Source organism: Watersipora subatra, chromosome 9, assembly GCF_963576615.1.
Source record: "Watersipora subatra chromosome 9, tzWatSuba1.1, whole genome shotgun sequence".
Classification (NCBI taxonomy): Eukaryota; Metazoa; Bryozoa; class Gymnolaemata; order Cheilostomatida; family Watersiporidae; genus Watersipora; species Watersipora subatra.
This window is the reverse complement of record NC_088716.1, coordinates 21716599-21741707: the sequence shown is the minus strand read 5'-3', so window position 1 is coordinate 21741707 and position 25109 is coordinate 21716599. Positions and strand designations below refer to the sequence as shown.

The 25109-nt window shown below is 36.0% G+C and overlaps 1 protein-coding gene across 1 annotated transcript in view; it reads right to left on the bottom strand.

Moving 5' to 3' along the window:
* The window catches only part of LOC137403981 (sacsin-like), a 92075-nt gene that overhangs the window by 10454 nt on the left and 56512 nt on the right, over positions 1–25109 (bottom strand). Inside the window, exons 16-25 of the mRNA XM_068090132.1 lie at positions 23070–23183; positions 18351–18494; positions 16182–16437; positions 14715–14825; positions 11912–12126; positions 11061–11292; positions 9121–9258; positions 4560–4715; positions 3885–4135; positions 2841–2965 (exon numbers count right to left, since the gene is read on the bottom strand). Coding sequence (XP_067946233.1) covers positions 2841–2965; positions 3885–4135; positions 4560–4715; positions 9121–9258; positions 11061–11292; positions 11912–12126; positions 14715–14825; positions 16182–16437; positions 18351–18494; positions 23070–23183 — 1742 coding nt within the window. The remainder of the gene's footprint in view (positions 1–2840; positions 2966–3884; positions 4136–4559; positions 4716–9120; positions 9259–11060; positions 11293–11911; positions 12127–14714; positions 14826–16181; positions 16438–18350; positions 18495–23069; positions 23184–25109) is intronic.

Here is a 25109-nt window from a genome sequence, read left to right as displayed (position 1 = left end):
CCATTTAATAAAGATATATTTTCGTTTTCAACTTTTGATGTGATGCAGCAGTTTCTAGTTATGAGAGTTTCTAGTGCTCTCCGTACTCCGCTCTGTGCAGGCCGCACAGAGACTGCACTAGTCATTTTTAGATCACAAGGTAAACCCTTCAAACCAAAAGATGGCTAAAAGAAACATTATTGTTTGAACATTTTTGTTCTAATTAAATCCAGTTTTCTTGTACTCTAAAATTGCTCAAACATACTAAATTTGTTGTTCTTCCTTTTCAATTTTGTTTTCGAGATTTGAAATATAAAGCTCTCTAAGAATTAATTTTGAAACATGTGGGTTTTTTTGGCTCTCTCAGTCAAAAAGGTTCCTGACCCCTGCTCTAGATGGTTCAAATGATTTAAAGACACAGTGGTTAAAAATTGTACCTTTGTATTCCTCTAAATGCTGTGTAAACATACAGGTCCCAGACACTGATAAGGTAATATATTTATCACTTATAAACAGTTCACACAACTACTGATATCTTTTCTTAGAGAAGTCTGGAATACGATTTTTCTTTTGCGGATTTTAATCTAAAAAATCCTAGCAGTTGGATCACCAAAGTAACAAGCAAAATGTCAAATAAAAGAAAAATATCTATATTCAGTAATAAAGTTTTTCAAATTTGATGGTGACCTTTTAAGTCTAAAATTGTGAATGGTGCGCAAAACAAAGGTAAACAAGAAAGTGAATCAGGAACAAACGATACTTATAGACTGTGTTTGATACAAAGCCTTACTATTGTTACACATAATGCATATAGAAATGATAACTAGCAGATCTGAGGCCAGTTCTTCTATGTAGAAAAGCCCACATGTTACGGAGCTATACTTGCGCCTTATCTCTTTGCGTAGTGCGGCTCGGCAAAGAGTTTGAGTATGACCAAAAGAGTCGCATGGGGCAGCTTCAGTAGGCTTCATACAAAGCGTGTCTGATTAGTGGGTAGTCAAGTAATCAACTTATCATGTATGCACTTAGACAAAAGGAAACAATCATCTGTCAGCGCTGAGTCAATAAAAGCTAAATTTACAGCCCACCCTGAGTGTAGCTTCACTTTACGAACACTTTTATTATCGCTATTTCTTCTTCGCAATGATGAGCCGCATGCGACACAGATCAACAGACTTTTGATGATTCTTTATTGAGTAATTATTTTTAATATTCATAATTTTATTTTACCATTAATAACAATGCCATAAGCTATAATAATATTGATAACTCGTCCAACTTGGAACATGCAAACGGTAGTAGTAAAATGGCCCAACTTCTGCAACCCAATTGCAGCCTTTTTATAGCAAGAACTGATGTAAAACTTTATGCGGACTAATTTGGTATCAAAGTACTTTTTCAGATGATGTGGTTCAGATGTTACGACAATTTATATGGTGTTAGTTATATATATGTAAATACAGTCAAACATGGATAACTCGTCCACGGATAGCTCGAACACATGGTTAATTCGAACATTTCCTTTGGTCCGTTCCCACGTAATGATAAATTGCTATAGATAACTCGAACTCAACACTGTTAATTCGAACTGTTTTTTTGCCCAACGGCTACCGAAACGGTTGTTATCGCTTTAGAAAATCACTTTATTCAAAGCCATAGAGGTAAACTTCATCTTTTCGTAATTCATAAGCGTCGTTATTACCACCATCGGCAAAATATTTTTGTCAACGACTTTTCTAAAAGTTTGGTGAAAATTGATTTATACTGCGATACGATGAATAGCACGGGCTAGCCGGGTCACGCGCGCAAGGATTTTCGCCACGCACATACAAAACAAAAATCGCATGTTGTTTTGTAGGTGCGTGGCGAAAATCCTTGAGTGCGTGACCCGGCTAGCCCGTGATGAATAGTTTTCCGACGTTGATTCCGTGTTGAATCAACGTCGGAATGTTGAATGTTTAAAACGTCTTAAAATTGGTGTAATTAAACGTATACGTTGTCTGAGCTACAAAAAACTATTCATCGTTTGACCTAAACACAGAATACGTGTGTACATTCAATAAGTATCTATTGAAAAAGCGTGAGTGATATAGACTGTACCGTAAAACCTCGTAAAACTTCTAATTGAACTGCCTCGGAGTGTTGCTCTTAACGAATCCCAGGTAAAGTAAGGTAATCTGCATAAACTTCAAGAAGAAACGGCAAAATTGATCGTGGGTAAAACCCCAAAAGAAAAAAATGTCTTTTCTTTTGAGCATTTAAAAAACGATCAAGTTTTGCCAATGTCAATCTGAAAAACGTCCTGGCAATAACATCACCTCAAACAACAAACCAATCTCAAGTGATAGAAAAATCTCTATACTTTTTCATGAAAACGTTTTAAACTTTACATTAGAAGCATTTAATTTGAAACAAGCCATTTGTGCTTTTGATTTATATTATAGTTTGTATATGTACATGTATCTACTAATAAATAAGTAAATATATGGACTTGTGACAGTGCTCTGATAACTTGAACGCTCTGATAATTCGAACACTTTTGCTCGGTCCCTTGAAGTTCGAGTTATCCATGTTTGACTGTATATATAGTTATATTGTATAGGTGCTCCTGTCAAATATTAAGTCTTCCTGAATTATTATATGCCGCAAGGAGAGTAATTTGGTAGCAATTTCTTAAAACTTAAGAAATTCCTCCAGATATGCAGACTAATGCAAGAAACCGTTCTAATGCCTGCCCTAACACCAAATCTGGAATATGTTTTCAGACCGGAGCGTAGAAGCCTTTGATACACAAAACAAAAATATAGCAATTTTAATGAGAAAACTTTAACAAAAGATTCCAGATGTGAGTACATCTTTACCTCTTGAGGTGCTTGAAGACCTCGGTAGCCAAGGTCAGGTTGGCAGCTTTGTCTGGATGCCATTTGAGCAGCAGCATTTTCTTTATCTTGCTACGCTCCCTCCAGAGAGTCGGCTCTGAGTAGACCTGCAAGAAAAAATATTAACATTGTAAGAACCCAAGGCTAACTCTAATATGGCTCTGTACGTACAACATACCACATTTCTATTAATCGCATTACAAAACCTTTGAACGTTTTGCTTAATCCCAAATTTGCTCATTTCTGCGGTTGTGTTGCAGGTTTCAAAATCCGGCATAAACTATGGCCAGAATATTTATACTTATCCTTCCACGCGTATGACAGATATAGTTATATATTATGTGACACCAACATACTACATCCACTGTCGTCTGCTTCAGTTTATGAACTTTCTATAACTACAATCTACAATTCACCATCCCAACTCCTCCACAATACTTTTGGGTTACCCACATCTAAAACGCGTTTGTTCAACTCGCTCAACTACTAAAAGTCGGAAAGCTGCCCCCAGCGGCTCTCTGACTTTGCAAAGCTCACTTGATTGTCGGATGGCAACAATAGTAGCTAAATAATTTTTTTAGCTGTGTTCTTCACACAATTCTCTACAAAGTACACTCTATTTGAAATCTTATATCAGCAAATCAAGGGGTTTTATTATTTTTCCTAAATTGGCACTAAAACGAAGGCTAAATTGCCAGAGCAAGAGTATTAGGTTTAATTTTTCATATTGCTATGAAATGAGTGAAACAGTCGACATGAATTCTGTTATAGGAAATCTCCAGGAACTTCTAATTGTGCTGCAACCAATCAAAAGTGTTTTAGCAAAGTTTTTAATCAACTGATCTAACTGGTAAGTTACCCTTACCCAACTATCGTTTTATACAGGCGCTTTTGATTTCGAAAGTTTATCAGTAAGTATTCGGTTTAGAAACAAATTTTTTTAAATCGATAAAAAATATCCCAAGACAACACAATTATTCTGTATAAACTGTAAAACTGTGTACGTAAGTAACAAATTAACAAGACCTCTTCAAGGAGCTTGGTGACAGCCCTCTTTGCTTCAGCGATTATCACACTGTCATTTCCAAGATGACTCTGCTGATTCCTTTCGCTGACCACAAGTTGCTGACACTGATCCAAACTCTGTCTCCGGGACTCCTTGAACATATCTGTAGCGCTTGCTTGCACTGGATAACCTCGACCCGTGTCAAGGTCATAAACTCGAAGCAGAGCTTTCATTTCTCGCCCCTCTGTCTGGTCCGTCTCTCTTATTATTTCTGAAAATACATAACCACGTGACATGCAATTTTAACAAAGCCTTAACAAGAGAACATCGTTTATGAGAAGATAACTCTTTATAGGCAATCATCTGCTCGTTATTCAAGAAATTTTAACACAATGTGAGCTCAGAATAGCACTACCATATAGCATACAAATGAATCCAAGGTTTACTTGAGCACAGAAGAAATAAAATCAGAGGAATAACTTACCTTAAAACCTCTATTTAAACACCACCTCTAATAAAACGCCGCTATAAAGGAAAGGTTAACAAAATGCAGCTACATGGCATTCAAATAGAGGTTTTATAGTATATGGACTAAATATCGACACTGACAATAGGCACAGATTGAAAATTTTGATGACATAAGAGGCATTGATTAAAGAAATAGCACAGACAATAGACATAGATGGCTGACTCACTAGCATAGACCATATCATCATTCTTGAGCACAAAGCCAACATATTCTTTAGGCTGGAAGAGTGTATCCGGGTCATAGAGGAAACATTCTCGTGCGCCCTCCGATATCATTGTACCTGGTTTTGGTCTTGACATGTCATCCTCTCGACTGTTCAAACCTGCAAACACATCCCTAAGATTACACTGCTATCAACTGTTTAAACAGTGTCTATACACGTAACCCCCTTACCTTTTAACTTAGTAATCGCAATACGCCTTTTTATATGGTACAACCATAGCACATGTAATAAATTTTAAGCAAGGAAGCAGGTTAATTTGTTCTGATATGGAGAAACAAAAACACAAAAAATCCTGTTACTTATTATCAATACTAAAATGCAATGACACAAAATAGCAGATTAATTCTTTCTGGTACTGAGATGCAGTGCCACAAGAAAACAGGTTAATTCCTTCAGATACTGAGATGCAACGACACAAAAAACAGGTTAATCCCTTCAGATACTGAGATGCAGTAACACAAAAAACAGGTTAATTCCTTCAGATAATGAGATGCAGTGACACAAGAAAACAGGTTAATTCCTTCAGATAATGAGATACAGTGACACAAAAAAACAGGTTAATTCCTTCAAATACTGAGATACAGTGACACAAGAAAACAGGTTAATTCCTTCAGATAATGAGATGCAGTGACACAAGAAAACAGTTTAATTCCTTCACATACTGAGATACAGTGACACAAGAAAACAGGTTAATTCCTTCAGATAATGAGATACAGTGACACAAAAAACACAGGTTAATTCCTTCAAATACTGAGATACAGTGACACAAGAAAACAGGTTAATCCCTTCAGATACTAAGATGCAGTAACACAAAAAACAGGTTAATTCCTTCAGATAATGAGATGCAGTGCCACAAGAAAACAGGTTAATTCTTTCAGATACTGAGATGCAGTGACACAAGAAAACAGGTTAATTCCTTCAGATAATGAGATACAGTGACACAAAAAAACAGGTTAATTCCTTCAAATACTGAGATACAGTGACACAAGAAAACAGGTTAATTCCTTCAGATAATGAGATGCAGTGACACAAGAAAACAGGTTAATTCCTTCAGATACTGAGATGCGTTGACACAAGAAAACAGGTTAATTCCTTCAGATACTGAGATGCGTTGACACAAGAAAACAGGTTAATTCCTTCAGATACTGAGATGCGATGACACAAGAAAACAGTTTAATTCCTTCAGATACTGAGATGCAGTGACACAAGAAAACAGGTTAATTCCTTCAGATACTGAGATACAGTAACACAAGAAAACAGGTTAATTCCTTCAGATACTGAGATACAGTAACACAAGAAAACAGGTTAATTCCTTCAGATACTGAGATGTAGTGACACAAGAAAACAGGTTAATTCCTTCAGATACTGAGATGCAGTGACACAAGAAAACAGGTTAATTCCTTCAGATACTGAGATGTAGTGACACAAGAAAACAGGTTAATTCCTTCAGATACTGAGATGCAGTGACACAAGAAAACAGGTTAATTCCCTCAGATACTGAGATGCAATGACGCAAGAAAACAGGTTAATTCCTTCAGATACTGAGATGTAGTGACACAAGAAAACAGGTTAATTCCTTCAGATACTGAGATGCAGTGACACAAGAAAACAGGTTAATTCCTTCAGATACTGAGATACAGTAACACAAGAAAACAGGTTAATTCCTTCAGATACTGAGATGTAGTGACACAAGAAAACAGGTTAATTCCTTCAGATACTGAGATGCAGTGACACAAGAAAACAGGTTAATTCCTTCAGATACTGAGATGTAGTGACACAAGAAAACAGGTTAATTCCTTCAGATACTGAGATGCAGTGACACAAGAAAACAGGTTAATTCCTTCAGATACTGAGATACAGTAACACAAGAAAACAGGTTAATTCCTTCAGATACTGAGATGTAGTGACACAAGAAAACAGGTTAATTCCTTCAGATACTGAGATGCAGTGACACAAGAAAACAGGTTAATTCCTTCAGATACTGAGATGTAGTGGCACAAGAAAACAGGTTAATTCCTTCAGATACTGAGATGCAGTGACACAAGAAAACAGGTTAATTCCTTCAGATACTGAGATACAGTAACACAAGAAAACAGGTTAATTCCTTCAGATACTGAGATGCAATGACAAAAATGCAATTGCTAAAATGTGTGCAGCTGAAATGTTTATTCTGTAAATATCCTGAAAACCGAATCACTATTTCAATAACTCTGCAGTTGGGCTCTGTTCTGCTGCTGATAGTAGTAAAAAAATCTAGAAAGAAGGCGTTGTGCACCCAGTTAGCGACAATCATGAACGAATGAGTGTGAGATAATCTCTACTAGGTAAATGCCAGGCTTTGTACGTGTAGTAAGTTTTGTAGTAAAAGGTTTTTACATAATTTTTTTTATTTTTAAATGGCTATTTTTAATTTTCTTTACCCAATGAATTTGAGTAACTTAAGCTAGTCTAAATCTTAACCATAAGATTACATCATGATCTCTCATGCAATCATGATATTCAAGCGCATTAGCTGAAACGTGCTATTTCAACCAATCGGCATTAAAGATTGGCAGTTGTAATAAGATTGTGCACAGTTATTCCATAGAATGGGAAGTAGGCCATGTGATGTACTGAATAGACATGCATGCCTGCAAAACCAGAATTACTAGTTGAATATTAATATGAATCAGTCAAACATTCTTAAAAATTTATAACTGGACATGCAAACGATAGATACTCACATTTATATATATACTAAGTGTGCAACCCGGCATTGCCCGGGTAATAATAAAGTATTTGAACAGAAAATTGATTTGTATTCAACATATAACAACATTTGCCATTTTAACTTTCAAACTACATATCATGAGAAAAGTGTTTTGTGTAAGTGAAATAAATTAAGAGATAAAATAAAAACAACAGTAAAGGTTTTCAAACTTTGTCAAACAACTTTTAAACTTCATATCACGAGAAAGATGTTTCATTCAGGTCAAATAAATTAAAAAAAATAGCGCGACTATAAAAAGGTTTAGATGTAAATGTGAAATAATTAGCAAGTAATAGCTAAATTAAGTTGGTTTTGCTACGATTACAATAAAAGATCATTCGATAATGATACAATTAATACGAAATGAGAAAACAAAATAAAAATCCTGAATATGTGGAATTAATAATAATAAATCTTGCATAGAAGTGCGTGGGTATAAAAAAGTTACTGTTCCACCGGAAGCTATCCATCAAAACTTTGAATACGACGATGCTGGTGCCTCTCGATACCGGTACAAATGTAAAAATGAGATATCGTACTGTCTTTGTCTGACCGAACGGAGAGATAATGTCGAGGCTCTTCCCACGGAGACAAAATAATTGTCTGCGTGAGAAGAATAGGCATTAACCCCAGATATAGTAATTGAACCTTATGAAAAATATTTCTTAACAGGGGCATCGTAACGCGTGGCAGCATCGGTAAAATAACCAGCGTGCGCTATTATAGCTATAGCCGGAATGACACACATATCCACACATATACTTTGAGAAATATATATCTAAACTGCGAAATTAAAAATCAGCTTATAAACAATGAGAGGTAATGTAGGTGCCTGCCGCTTGCTATTAGCCTGGCAGATTGTCAAGGGCTAACTTGAGTAAGCTTACTAATAAGAGCTAACTGCTTGCTCTCACGATTGAGCACGCATAAAATTACGCTACCACTCTCCATGATGTTGCACCATCAGGTTGCCCCGTAACAGAGAGCGGTAGCATACTTGCACCCATATAACGACATGGGCTGTCATTATGTGGGTGCGTTATATATGTCATTACATGGACGACGTGTGGCTTAATTGGATTGGGATTGGATAGGCAAACAGGAGGGTCTGAGATCAAATCTTCTGTGATACGGATTCTTTATTCCAAATTTTTTAAATAGCTAGAGCTGGACATACGCCCAAACTTTGAACAATATATATATATATAGATAGACTTGCCAAATTTCCGGGGTCACAAGGGTATTACAAAACAGCTTATAAACAGTGGCAGGTAAGGTCGTTGCTAGCCATTAGCCTGGTGCATTGCCAATGACTAATTTGAGTAAGTTTCTACTACCTGTATTGCTAAAGTTACTAATAAGAGCCATGAGAGCAAGCTTTAGTGACGTTGTTGCGTAACGAAGAGTGCCAAGCTTATTTTAACCAACATAATGACTCATATCCTTTAATGAATTCATTTCATCTTGCGTAGCTTAATTGGTTAAGTTATCACCTGATAAACGGGAGGTTCCGCGATCAAATTCAAGACAAAGCGTTTTTTTCCTAGATTTTAATAGCTATAGCTGAACACACTGATGTATAAAGATATAGCTTGAAATATTTATTTTTATACCAGAGTTTTGGCGTCAACTTTATCTGAATTCCACCATTTGGAGAACTAATCCTAGATAGTCAATAAATCTGCAGATGACAGACAAACAAAAGTGTTCGTACTTTCTATTTTATAAACACAAAAATCAAGCAGAGCTATTCACCTTTCTCAATGAGATATTGATCTATGTCAGCTTCAGTCTCACACTGTAGAATATCAACAATGGCTCCCGTGTCTATGAAGTAGTTTTCATTGTAGCATATCACAGACCTCACTGCTGCAGCAACCTCATTCACAAGAGCTAGAAAAAAGAAATCCTGAACACCTGTGCCAGCATTACTGGCCTCAACATGGCAGCAGACATTATCAACAACTCTGGTGCTTTCAGACTCTTTATGTGTAAAACTTGATTAGATTCCAGCCTCTTATAATCACAGAATTATGTTAGTTTTTTGTGTGTTTATTTTTTTCCCGTGTATGCCTTTATAGGCTGGTTCACAGTATATCCCCGTTTGTCAGCGTTTTCCTTTCGGCATTCATCGTCGATTATGTGAACCATGAATGGATGGCATCGACGAAGCAATGCAGCCATGTCAGGAAAGTTTGCAGCTGTCAAACTTCCCCCATATTTTGTGAGCATTGATGATTGCCCTTCAGATGTGAACCATTTCCACAATGGTAACTCGCAGTCACAGATAGCGTGATTTATTTACCGTACCTTTCGGACTATTAGCCGCTACTTTTTTCTGATGATTTGAGCCATGCGGCTTATATAAGGATGCGGCTAATCTGTGGCTTTTCTTTCCCCGCTAGGGCGCATTAACGGGAATCTCCTATTAGTGCTCTTCTAACGGTGAAAGAAAATACGAAACAATGCCTCACGGTACTGTTCTGTTAGGCACAAAGTTAAAAAGCGTCGGATAATACGAAACTGCCGTTCGGCACTGTTTCGTTTTAAACAGCAAAGTTGCTGCCGCGTGTTGAAAAGCACAGTCCTGAGTTCTGCGGCCTATACAAAGGTGCGGCTTATGTATTGTTTTATTATCGTTTTTTGGAAAATAAAGCAGATGCGGCTTATATAAGGTTGCGGTTTATAGTCCGGAAAGTACGGTATATCCGTTAATGATAGTCACTGCGGGACTAGTATTTGATTCCAGCCAGCGAAAACAAAGAGGTTTCTTCACGGAAATTTAAAACGAGAAATGGGAACACTAAGTCACCGAGTATTTACTGATGCAAATGGAATAGACTTGTGATAGTGTGAACATCGTTATCATCGACGATCACCAAAATATTGTCGCATCGACACCAAGATACGGCGAAATAGTGTGAACCAGCCTTATGGAACGTTACGGAAAATACAGCCTAAGGTCCTTATCAATAGTTAACAGCTAAGCTAGACAAAGTTTTCTCTGCAGGGGTTACTGAGCGTGACACAGCAGCTGCGTGGGAGTTTTACGCAAGAGATAAAGTGTTTATAATGAGCAGAAAACCTTTAGGCATTAGAATCTACTCTGGTTATCGTGATAAAGTGATTAATTATAAAATATGTTAGTGTGAGGACCAGAGACTAATAACATGCTATTGCTGAAATCATTGATAACAATTCAACTTTATGATCATCTCACTTTAGAGAGTATGCCATAGCTATAGTAAAATATGGCAATAGTTCAATATGGCAATAGTTCACTATGGTTAATAGTTCACTATAGCCATAGTGAACTATAGCTATAGTGAACTATGGCTATAGTGAACTATAGCTATAGTGAACTATGGCTATAGTGAGCTATAGCTCGAAATAGCCATGACCCAAAATATAGTATAACTATATTTTGGGTCATGAATTAAACAAGTTTCAGTGTATTCTTATAGGAGTATTTACTCCTACATACGACAGTTTTAACTTAAAAAGCAAATATTGGAAAGAATTAATTTCATTCAAAGAGGTATGACTTGACCAGCACCAGTTAAACAGACTAACTGTAGCTAAGAGAGGCAAAGCCAAGAATTTTGTTCTTTTTCCATACAAACTCATTCATGGTTCAGAATACGAACTGCTCTGATGTGTTAAGAGTTCACGGTGTGAAAATAGGAGACAATTACCTGCGGACCCAGGATATATTGTCTCATGTTGTATGTAGAGGCGAGCTGAGGCTATCGTACTATCTAAGTGACAAATTCTCTCTACTCTGCTGTCCTCGAGGGTCCTCCCGTTCTCACTTAGATAACCATAAAGCACATGAAAACAAATAACCTCTATAAGCTTGAGACGTCCAAGGTCATTCGAAAATTGTGAACGATTCTCCTCAGGAACACGGGCTATCAGCCAAACTGCCTGAAAGAAGAAGTATAACTTTCCTCAACAACAATTCATAAATACCAGTTATATTTGAGAAGGAGAGTAGACATAGAAACCAGCCTGCAATCAATCCTATGACTCTTAGGCTATAGAAACCAAGTACTATAAGTAACTAGTGATACAAGTACTATAAACTAACTAGTGACATAAGTACTATAACTAACTAGTGATACAAGTACTATAACCAGCTAGTGATACAAGTACTATAACTAACTAGTGATACAAGTACTATAACTAACTAATGATACAAGTACTATAACTAACTAGTAATACAAGCACTATAACTAACTAGTGATACAAGTACTATAACTAACTAGTGATACAAGTACTATAACTAACTAGTAATACAAGTACTATAACTAACTAGTGACATAAGTACTATAACTAACTAGTGATACAAGTACTATAACTAACTAGTGATACAAGTACTATAACTAACTAGTGACATAAGTACTATAACTAATTAGAGACATAAGTACTATAACTAACTAGTAATGCAAGTACTATAACTAACTGGTGAAACATTTTCTGACTCGTGTATTAAAAGGCGACTTGCTTTGTTCCCCTGCTCTAAGATCTCCAGCGGCCAACTCACCTGATGGAACCTTTCACTACGCAATCTCGTGCAGTAGGCATCATAAAACGGGCAGTCTAAGTTGAGTGAACAGGGAGTGTCCACGATAACTTTCTCTGTGACAAGCTGAGAGAGAAGCCTCGGGCGAACGGACTCTGGGAGATAACAGATGAGCTCCTTTGCAGGCTTAGAGATATTACAGCTGGAGAGTGAGCACATGTAATGGTATCCTCTATCTACGCAATACAGCATTACAAATAAATTACAAATAAATTACAGTTGTCTTACCATGCAGAAGAAATTAAAACTTGAAACATTCTTGAATGAAATACTAAAAATATTTATGTATTGAACTTTCTCGTGAACAGGTACAGATAAACTTCTACTTACAAATTTTGAAATAAAAATTAATTTCCAAAATTTTGTGGAACTGGTTGGCTAGTACAATAGCTGGTAGAATTAACAAACCAGGAAAATAATAATTGTATAAATTAATTTCATTTACATTCTTTCTAGTGTAAGTGAGAATAAGTTTAATTAAATTTATCTAGTGTAAGTCACAGTAGGTTCACTTACATTGTATGTAATGTAGGTTGGAGTAAGTTCATTTACGCTCTATTTATTGTAGGTCAGAGTGAGTCCACTTACACTCTATCTAGTGTAGATCACTGTATGTTATGACACAGATGTCTATCACTTATCTACTATTGAACCTAAGCTAGCAGTATACACTATGTTCTTGTGTCTTGTGGGTAGAATAATAATAAAAAAACGATAATACTATTTATTACTTTATTGATTTAGTTCAAGTAGATAATTTAAGTTATTAAATTGAGCTTCTTACATAGTTTTATATAATGCATTTGTGTAAAAGAAACTCGTGACACGAAATTTATTGAACTTGAACTTTTCATTGCCTTTTTTGCGCTGAAATAAATTATACAAAAATGTTACGTATTCTCATGAGAATATTTTCCCCAATATATTATATTAAGGTACATATTCTCCTCAATAATTAAGGTGAATATTTTCGTCAATATATTATATTTAGATAAATATTCTAATATTCTCTCAGATTTAATCCTTAGTCATACATTATATGTTTAAGTATTAACTATGGTACGCCAAGGTTTTGATTATATCACCAAATAAATCCGTTTTGCTGTTAGAAGCATCAATTTAAGGCGAGCGAGATAAGCTGTATGCAATCGTTTCTACAGGCAAACATGTTTTGAGAAAAAGGGGTGCAAAACTGAACATATTAAGGCTTCAAGTCGAGCCTTACACACGCAAGTACCCTAAGCCTAGACCGTATTACCAACTTTCAATCTACTGTGGAAACACTTGGGAGAGCACAACTCCTGTTGAACTGAATATCATATTGAAGCTCAAAATGATATATGATATCATTTTGAGCTTCAATATGATGTTAAAGAGGTAACTAAAGAAGCCTACTGATTGCAATACAATAAATCAGACAGAATCTGTATATTTGTTATGAATATTCAAAACAAATAACTTTAGTGTAAAGATCTTGTTGCTGAAGAGAAGAAGCTTTCTAGCTTTGTCTATTTCTGAATCTTAAGAATTTCAATCAGTATGTCATTAGAAACTACTGTTCTGTCTGTAGCCATTTTTCATTTGTTGGTCAGTTAGAAATGCGCATGGTATTCCGACGATATCTCAAGAACTAATAGGTCAACCGGCTTGAAACCTCTGGGTTATATTGAAAATAAATACCGCACAAAGGGACCAATACTTCGTAATCCTACTTAAACCGAAAGTGTGAAAAATGAAGCGAAACTACAAACTGAGTTTACTCGGGATGTAGGATCAAGTGGGGAAAAATTTCCCCGAATTGTCTTAGACCTAAGCTTCAGTGTTAACTAATATGTTCATATGGGTGTCACCTCTATGAGTGTTACCTCTATGGGTGTTACCTCTATGAGTGTTACCTCTATGGGTGTTACTTCTATGAGTGTTACCTCTATGGGTGTTACCTCTATAGGTGTTACCTCTATGGGTGTCACCTCTATGAGTGTTACCTCTATGGGTGTCACCTTTAAAGGTGTTTTCAATAATAGTGCAACTGTTAGCTTTTTCTTGGAATTGCGTTTTCTCACATCATTTTAAAACACGATGATTGGGGTGTATAATCGGTCTCATTTTATCTCCTGTTCAGTATGTGACAATGAGAGATAGCAACTATATTACTGGCGGAAGTTTAAATTAGAGCAGTTGAGAAACCATCACTGTCACGTCTTAATTGCAGTATCATTTGCTTTTTGATAAACCACTAAACTAAGAACCATGGCAGTAGCCCAGATCCTCGCTATCAATGAGGAGGTAATGAACAGCCTCCCTGATAACAATAACGATGGGCTAATATTAGAAAGGCTGCTACTTTTGGATCGCAATGTGCTAAACCTTTTCATTTTTGACCCCACACAAATGTGGCCCATCCTTTCCTTTTCCCTTACGTGATTACCATTGGACGATGTGCAAAGTGAAATTAACATACAAGGGCAAACAACGCCTGAGAAATGCCTATACAAACAAGATGAATAGGTTTCTATACCTCTTTAGTTTAATGATTTTGAAAACTTTCACGGTTTCTCAAAATTTAGTCAAAGCTTCCCAAACAAAAAATTCAAAAATGCAATAAATATTTGGATTTAGCAACCAATAAAAGACCGAACGAAAAGTGACATACACGGACATGTATATAAAATCAGAATTAGCAATCACAGGAACAAACGGTGCATTTACTAGAAGCTATCTAGAAGCTTCCACCGAGACATGAACTTCGACCAATAAAGCCAACCTTTTATAGTTTTAGCTAGAGATTCGCTGTCCGCTACAACCAGTTCTGTCGAGAGAGACATCAATGCTTTGTCTGTCGGTAGACAGAGAGGTCGAGTTGTCAACCTTTGACCTGTTGAGACGTAACATGATAAATAGTTAACCAAGATGGTAGTGCTACAGACAGAGTAATAACTATGTGCAAGATGTGGATGGCCATGGCATACAGTGTAAGCATACAACCATACCTTGACATACGAGTGCCCGAACATACGAGCAATTTGAGATTCGAACATTGAGCCAGTTTGTGACACGAGAGACATATATTGTGATACGAGCAGATGAGACGGCTCTCGATGCAACCGGTAGGTAAACGAGTAAACGAAAAGCAGCTTACAAGAACAGCAAAGCTCGGTTGTTCTCGTCAGATCAGTTCAGAATTATTTTAAAAGGCTGGCTAATTGTGAGAGTGAGACAAAAAGAGCCAAACCAGAAGATAATAAAAAAATTAAAACGAAGACAAAATTAGAATTATTTGGTGTAGGATTAAAATTTATTTTTTCAAGTGTGCGTTTAGTGAACTAAATTCATTAAAATTTAAATTTAAAGTTTATGTTCTGTTACGTAGTGTCACAAAACGTGTTGCCATCAAATCACACCGTTAGCCACTACCGCTGTCTTGAAGGTAAGAACTTCAAACAGTAATGTACTTAATAATGTTACATTTTATTGCAGATCATAACCACTAAATAGGTATTTGTTACTTTGTGAGTGTAGGTGGTGCTTTAGAACCATGAAAACACATTTTTCCAGCATAATATCCTGTTTTTAAGTACTTTTTTCAGGGAGGAAACAGATTAATCTGTATTTAGTTATTTAATATAAGAAATATCGCTTTAAGATACGACAGATTTGACATACGAACTCAGTCTCAGAAAACATTAGTCATATGCCGAAGTATTAATATTCAAGTATTCAAGTATTTAAGTAGTCAGCACTCATCAGAACAGAGCAACTGTGAACTCAGAGACAGCCGATGCCATGTCAGCGCGAGTTCCTAAAATAATGCAGACAGGAAAAAACTCACTGTATATTGCTTGTTGAAATATGATGAGAAAGAAACAGAAATACAAAAAAAACACTTTCGAATTGTAACAAAATACGAGTTTCTATAAGCATCCAAATTACTATACTAAAACGCGATGGCTAGTCAACAAATTTTCAAATCTTTTGTGACAATAACAAAATTAGTTTACGTTATATTTGCAAATGAAAACACTGCTTTTCCCCAAGAATATATATGCTATAGATATAGCAAGTATTACTCGAGGAGAACATGATTACCTTGAAGTGAGAGAGTGAAGCAGAGTAATAAGTAGGGGAGGTGAACCTTAACCCTTAACCTTTAACCCTTTAACCTCTCTCACTCTGCTGGGTGAGGGAGGTACAGAGACCAGTACTACAGGGTGAGAGTGGGAAAGTAAAATACCTTGCTGTGTCAGCGAGGTGAAGAGGCCATAAACAGCGAGGCTAGCAGTTTGTTTATCGTTCGTCTGCAGAGGTAAAGCGCTACCAAAGTCTAGCCACAGGGAGTGAAGAATCTCAGCGTATAAGTCGGGGCCCGCAGTGGCCGCTGCTCCTATATGCCGCAGCAGGTCGTCGTACTTGGCCATGTCACTGGGTCGTCCAAAGACATATGGATATAACACATCGGCATCCACATCACTCGGCATTTGGAGTACGACCTGAATACAAAATTGTGAGAATTTGATGAAACCTTTTGAGATAGAATCAGAACAAGGATAAACGAAGTAATTCGTTTGACCGACAACTAAGCGCTTGTTTTCAAAAGGGCATCAGGTCGAAAAGAGTCCCTAAGCAGCGTGCCTAAGAACCTAAAATAGAACAAGGCTATAAGAGAGCCCTTTTAGTGTATATCTATGTTAGCCGAACATGCAAAAAGTAGATGTACCTGTTATATGCATCACCAGTGATTCGATCTCAAAACCTATCTAAAAATTATCTTTGGTATTTCTGGGTATTCTGACACTGAGAGGTGTTTCATCAAACGTAATCAATGCTTAGCAAATTCTACCGAACTACTTGGAAAATTTTGAGACTTCCGTAACATCTGAGAATATTTACTACAATAAAAGTAGCGTCTGTCTGCATGTAGCCGCAGTTGGTGGTTGAAAAAAGATTGCATCATATAGGATTCGAACTCACAACATTAAGCTTGCTAGACCGACACTAACAACTGCGCTAATTTGATGGATTCCAGCTTTTTGGCATAATTGTACAGATATTCATTCGCTGTGCTTAACCAGCGCACCTGCTGATCTCTCAAAGCAAACTGGACCCCCAGCATCCCAGTACATGTATCTATAAAATGTAGTTTGCCTTTCCTTTAAAAACGATAGTGACAGTAGCCTACAATGAGAAGGATAGCCAAACCAGGCCTAGAAATATCACACTAGTATCATATTGTATATGAGAAGCGAAACCATCAGTAATTTAGAAAAATGCCATAAACTCTCGAAAGGCCATAAACGCTCGTTTATGGCTTTTCGTAAGCCATAAACGCTCCCCATCTGATAATAATTACATTTATCATAACACTGCAAGAGTGCTAACACAGCTGTTTCCCTTGAAATGCTGGGAAATATAGTAATAATTGGAGAAATAACAGAAAACCAGAGCTACGCGACAGATCTGATGTTCTGAACAATAAATAATTTGTAGCACACTAACTAATCTTTTGTTAAGGTACGGCCACACGTGACGATTTTAGCGTTAGTTCTGACCAAAATCTCGAAATGAATGAAAAACAGAATTATTTGGCCGAAATTCTCAGAATTGTCAGAGCTGTGCATGCACACCGAAATCGTCGGTAAAACGCTTTTAATTGGCTAAACAAATTATTAGCGTGCACGATTCTTGAAACTTTCGCATTTTATATAGTCCAAGACACATAACGTGACATGCAAGAAAAATACTAACCCGATTTGCGATAATAAATACGATGCAACTGATTTGATTGGGCTAAAGATGGCAACTCAATTTACAATGGCACTTTTGCCGCTAAAAAGAAATTGTTATTATTAAAAAAGAAACGATTTGTAGTCATGCTGTCCAAACGATAAAAAACCAACAATAGCGCAATTTAGGCAGTTGCATCGTATGTACTATGTTAAGTTGCGCTGGTACTTTTATTGTGTGTCGTAATAAATGTCTTGGACTATATAAATCGCGAAAGCTGCTAGAATCATGCTCGCTAATAATTTGTTTAGCCAATTAAAAGCGTTTCGATGACGATTTCAGTGTGCATGCACAGTTCTGACAATTCCTTGAATTTCGACCGAGTAATTCTGTGTTTTTCGTTCATTTTGTGATTCCGGTCAGAACCGATAATAAAATTGTCAAACCCTAAATACATTTAGAAAATCACAGGCTAAATCAAAATCTAGTACCTCAATTAAATATAACCCAACATATTGGCATATCAAGACACTGCTTGAGGATTTACCATGGAACACAATAAGGCGATGGTTACATGAGATAGTGCAGTATCGACTAACCCCAAGATGATCTGCTGACCTTTTGACTTATTAACAGAGAGCAGCAAGGTCATAGGCAACAAGTCAGCTATACATGTTACCTGGGTTGGTTTCACCCGTATCTGCCTCCCCTTTACACAGATGAATGGTACGTCTCTCATAGACCTCAGGACAGCACAATCCTCACACTTTCTCTTTAAGCATTTACATGGGTTCTGCATGAAGTCGAGGCAGTAGGATATCACCTGCCAAACATGTCAAAACAGTTTCAATGTTTTGACACTGTAAAACTTTTGCCACTGACACCTTTGACAGAGACAAGTGTCGAAAATGTCAGTTCTTGAAATCGTAAATTGCATTTCAAAACCGGCGGGGACACTAACATAGTAATATGAGGGAGTTTTATATAACATCCTTGAACTCGTAACGTCGTTCAGTTCTCTTTTTTCTGCAGACATCAAGCATCTTGCCAAATGAGCATCAAGTGTTACATGCTTGATACATACACTAGTGTTACATGCTACGAAGTTTGTCTTATTTTTCATCTTCGTAGCATGTAAATGATTCAAAATGTATAACCTTTAAATCTTTGAAACGATTCAAACCTTCATTTCAAGGGGAGCAGTTTTGAAAACATCGTATCAACAAAGAAGTACTGCGTATCATGTAAACATCAATATTTGTATTATTGCACAAATCATTGCGATCGGAGGTTGGATTTCATCGTTTTCTTTAGTGACGTCCTTACAGCATCTCTGGTTTTAATACACGTTTTTAAAAATATTATCTTTGAAATAAAAAATATTAATTTCTAAATTTACAGAAAAATTTCTTACACGCTTTGACATTGACGTTTGACCTTAGACGCATTTTAAGAGTGCCAGCCGAGACATAAATTATGCGCCCCGTTGTAGACAAAAGCGCAACAGACTAATATAGAAAACGCGGAGTTGTATGACAATTTCTTAGTAGCTCGTAAACTCATCAGCTACGAATAATTGCGAGTTGTGCGACCACTCCTGCGTATCATGTAAATTCGTCCTCCTCATTCCTATGATCAAAGCCACAACTTTGAAGCTCAAAAATCCGTAGCATGTAAAACTGGATGAGATACGTGATACTGATTAATTGAAAACTGAGCTTATGATACTCTTAATTTAAGTAAAAACAATATGAACTAGTGATGGCTCTTTGAGATAAGGGATCACTAGCCATAGACTTAAATCACAAACCTAGTGAAATGCCAAAACTTCTGCTAACAAAATACTCAATGACCTTGTACCTTTAAAGCAGCACAAAACTGTGTGTTTCCTTTACAAGTATGAGCAAGATGACTTAATTGGACCCATTATCTTTAAACCATTAACTGTAACGTACAGCTTTTATCTAAGTATATATTCTAAGTATGTACATTGTAAGTAAATCAGACACGCTGATTCTGATTTTGTACTCAAAATAAAGATTGGTCCACTAACTTTCAGAGTAATGAAGGCTTTTTACAGCGTTTTAATATCGGTCTCGAAAACAACACAATCGGCACAACAAGCTCCGCCCATAAATATGTGACGTAACCTAGCTTTTTCAGGGATGGAAGTTATGGATGTTTAGTCCGATTTAGAATAATAGAGATGAGTGTCTTAAAACCCATTATTAACTAAATCCAGCCTGTAAAATAATCTGTCTTTTCTGAGAGGTAAATAAGCTATTTAACATTGCATATTTAAAACTGAGCTCAAAAAAGCGCGATAACAATGCTAGCTTGTGATAAAATCGCGCCTTTTTGAGCTAAATTTTCTCGGTGTTCAGCCCGTTTAAACATCATGTAACAAGCTACAAGCAATTTTAAATAGTTTATATACCTTTCATAGAAGACCGAGATTATTTTACAGGCTGGATTTAGATAACAATGGGTTTTAAGAAACTCATTTCTATTATTCTAAATCGGACTAAACATCCTTAACTTCCGTTCTTGAAAAAGCTAGGTTTCGTCACATATTTATGGGCGGAGCTTGTTATGCCGATTGTGTTGTTTTCGAGACCGATATTAAAATGCTGTAAAAAAGCCTTCAATACTGTGAAAGTTAGTGGACCAATCTTTATTTTGAGTACAAAATCGGAATCAGCGTGTCTGATTTACTTAAAAATTACGATAAAAGTTGTACGTGACAGTTATGGTTTAAATAGACAGGAGGGATAGGAGATCAACTTGAGGTCAACTCATAGTACCCTAGGACACTTATGTATTCGCGGCATCTAACATTCGCGTTTTCGCGGTGTCATCCTCTCACGAAAATTTAATGAGCGAAACTAAACTATCATAACGAACGAGCGAAAACGCAAAGTTAAATAGCTTTGTTCATTGATATCCACAATAAAATCGTAATATTAGAAATGCAGGCAATTTTCGTCTGTGGTTGGGATAAATGGGAAATTTCTGGCAAACTCATTATAGCTAATACACAGACTGAGCAGCATGGCAAAGCAAATTAAGATTATATCAGTTTAGTCAACGAATTTGTAACTGATGAGGATGAAAGTCTGGTAGGTGAAGTCATAAAATTGAAGAATAATTATTGTAGTGATGAATTTTATTACCATCCAAAAACAATATCAATCCTCATCAGGTCCAACCGCATTATCTCTTTCACTGCCAACCATGAACAAATTCGTTACCGGCCTAGTGCCAGCCATTTTACCGAAATTGCCGATATTGCTTCATGATATGTATACAGTATTTTTTCAAGTTCTACTTTAATTATCTGTATAATCACGAAAATCTAAATTGGCTATTATGTCATCAACAACAAATTACCTCTTTTATGACTCGCGCGGGGTAGTTAATGAACTCACAGAAAAATGTTCGTTTTTAGATTAGAAATTCTCAAACAAAAGTTTAAAATTGCTTCGTTGTTTTATGCTGATTTTATAGAGAAATCTTCGGACAACACAGTCAATTTCATAAAACTCTTAAAGACCGTGGGTTATGTGGTCAACAAATAATAAAATCAGGTTACCACACAATTGCTGAGAAAGTCCAAAAATGCGTCTATGGCAGTGGCCCCTAAAAAACGCATAAATGCGTTTATGGCAGCGTAAGGGTTATACAGTTTTGGTTGTGAAGTTGGTTGTTACCTATCTATTTTTTTCTTCTTGGGATTCGAGTGTGAAAGTCACGGCGGGAGGGACCTAGACGTCATTGATAGTCTAAGAAACAAATGGCAGCAAGTGATCAAATTGAATTGTCGATCTCACCCACACATTTCAACCTGTGGTTTACAAATACGAACTATTCCCAAATTGAATTTTTTTCTTATTAGTGAACTGGACCTGAGGAATGTAATGTTTTTTCCACTGCATTTATTTTCACATCACTATATTTTCGCACTCATCAGAGCCGCGAAATTAAGTTGCAGCAAAATTTTACTCTGTGTGCTACTCACGAAACTAAATACTAGCGAAATATAAGTGTCCTAGGATATAGGAGATAAACTAAATGCATTACGTGAGAACTCACCATGTTGACTAGGTACAAACAAACAAATGGATAATGAACAAGGGACTGTAATTAATTTATGGTTGCTTAACAACCACTAAGTGTGGTTGTTAAGCAACCACTCTTATCTAACCATAGTGATACGGCGAGCCCGCCGTATATATATATATATATATATATATATATATATATATATATATATGTGAAATGACATCACTAGTTGCTAGCATTGCTATAGGAAATTGCTTTCAAGTTGTAGTACTATGCATCTCTATTCTGTCAGTGTCTTTGCAACTATAGACGTTATAATCGCACTTTCACTTGATCTGTGCGGTTTAATCGCGATCAAGTTTTATCAATTTCAATCTTGAAACATCCTGGCAGTCAAATCACCACAAACATCAGAAAACGATCGCAAATAATATAAAATACAGATACTTTTTGATAAAATCTACTAAAATTTTGTGTAAGTTCATCTTCAAGTGGTTGTTGGTGATTGGGCACTTAAGAATATTGTCTAGCTGTATGTTTGTGAAGTCTGGAGTCCTTCTGCAGAATGAGCGTGGTGTCCGAAAAGGACAAAGAAAGTGTACCGTGAGCTACAATGCCGACTGTTCAATCTCTGCCAAGATAGAATTCATGGACATAAAACAATTTCACAATTCTTACGAGGTGTTAGCCACAACTTACGAGGTGGGCAACCAAACATTTAATATCTGTATTAATATTAACGCTCGATAATATTTTATATATCTTACACTTGTTAAAATTTTTCATACATTTGAACTTACGCAAATAAAAAAAATTTGCTTGAAAAAGTGTTTTTATTGTCATATTGAAAAAATTATTTATATCAGCTGAAACGTCCTAGGTATAAAAAATATGTAGCTGAAACATCCGCAGCCGAAATGACCAGGCCGAAACGTCCACAGCCGAAACATCCGGCTACCGTTTGTGATTAGGTACTTAGAAACTGCAAAGAAAAACCACTATAATGAGTTCCAAGATTCACCCAATGCACTACAGCAAGAAACTAGGACAATTCAGGGCCCCAACACCTTACAAAACATTTCATTGCATCTTCTTAGACTGGGTTTTCAATTTAACGGAGCTCGAGTTCGCCTGAGGAAATTCGTGCAACGATTCCTCAAACACTTAATATATCAACTTTTAGAACATTAATTTAAACAAGATAGAAAACAATAAAATGCAACTGAAGTTGTCTGCACTTTTTCTATTTGCAATAATCAAAGAGACGACAATTCTAAGTCTCCATTTTCGTAAGCCATAACCTCCTAGCCTGTTAGTTACACTGTAGTTGGCATACCTTGCGGAATGACTTGAGGGTGGCGATTGACACTTTATCTGGTAGATTTGAGCAAAGGCTCTTCACATGTTGACAAACATCAGTCACTGAAGGACTCCCACGTATCCCTGCAAGCTATAGAAATCTCTTACAATATCACGTTATCTGTTTTAGAAAAAAGACTTGGAATAAATTATTGTGCAATCTGTACCATATACATGTAGTTGAATCATCAAAAGATAATTTTAAGGTTAATTAATTAAGATAAAATCAACTGCTTATTCAACTCGATAATATGTAAAAGAACAACTTGAACAAACAACACTCATTTTAAGATTTCCTTATTATTTAAATTATTTGAAAATTAAAATTATTTATTCGAAAAATTTATACCATATAAATTTATATAATATATATAGAATTATATTTTAATTATATAATTAATTATATATAATTATTTAATTGATCTCAAACAATTATTTTTATAAACTCATTATATATTAATTATATAATTAATATATTAATGAATTTATAAAAATAATTATTTAAGATCAATAAAACAGTCAACAGAATGAGTAGTTCAATCACTTGATGGTTATGCATAATTTATGTCAGCTCACAGCGCCTCCTAAATGTACAAACAAAAAGGCTCTTGACGCGGTTAAGGAAGTAATTGTTAAGTTTTAAAATACAAAACGTATAATGATAATAAAGTAAAATAGTTCAAAGCGTTTCATGAAAGTGTCACAGAGGAACTTCATTCCTTCTGCATGACATCACTTATAGAAACACTGATTTACCTCTTATTGAGGATACATAGTGATATACCATCTGTTGTGACATGACCCTGCAGTTGCTCAAATTAAGTAGGTGAGCCCGTGAAACGATCTTACCCGCCATAGCTAAGGAATGAAAGAATGAAATGTCTTTTCAAGAAGGAAAGAGACCTCTTAGTTTGCGCAAAACCAAATTTGATGTTACTACTAAGGACTAGTATCATGTTAATAAACAGCGAAAGTTATGTGATAAAGACGAGTCAGGAAGACAACTCCAAAAACCAAGCATAAATAAAGCATGATTTGCATTTGACATTATCAGGAAAGGGAAAGGTACAACCCAATACAAGTTTGTATGGTAACCAAACCTATGTCGTACATATACATGTGTCAAGCATGTACACATTTGCTTTGATATTTTAATGGGACAAACACTAGTTTTTTCTCCAAATTACAAAAATAGCTCCAAATCTATAAATACTTCTTGATAGTCTGTTCAATATTCTACTAACAACGACTAGTTTTACAAGCGCTGCCATAACGCTGACCCCTTCACAACTCTGTCAGCAACATTGATAACAAAAAACTAACTACTATGTAAAAGCATTTTCAAATTTGGGCAGGTGAAATCGAATGAATACCTTTGCATTACCCGTTTAACTAAGCATCTGGGAAAATAATCTTCGTTAATAAACAGGCTTCTCAAATATGCGAAGCACCACTACCCAGAATTCAATAACTATTACAGTAGTATTTTACTATATTACAGTAATCTCTCACTTTTCGTGGTTAATAAGTGGCAGCCAACCTAATGAACCAACCTATGTGGAAACTAATGAACTCATCTATTTATATATATCTCAGTGTTTGCCAGTCATCTCCAGTTATAGCAATAAAGCTTTAGGAACAAAAAAAACTGCTTCATACAGTATTTGAACTCAGAATGTACAGGTCTGCAAACAGATGTGCTAAACCAGTTGGCCAGGCAGTCACATTGCCATGCAACAAAATAGCACGTCATACTTATTACACCTGCCAGTCCTTAATGCCGATTGGTTAAAATACTCACGCTTCATCTAGAGCCCTTAAAGAACATGAAGCTATCTTTTTCCTAATGCTGGCTTAAGTTATAATAACGAATCTTATTAAGAGTTTCGGTTACACAAAGTTAAACTTAGCCAATTAAAAACAAAGTTTCTATCCATAAACCGATTTTATTACTTGTACAACGGCAGGCATTCGTCTAGCATCTAATAAAGTCACCCCATTACTTGTAAGCATTTTC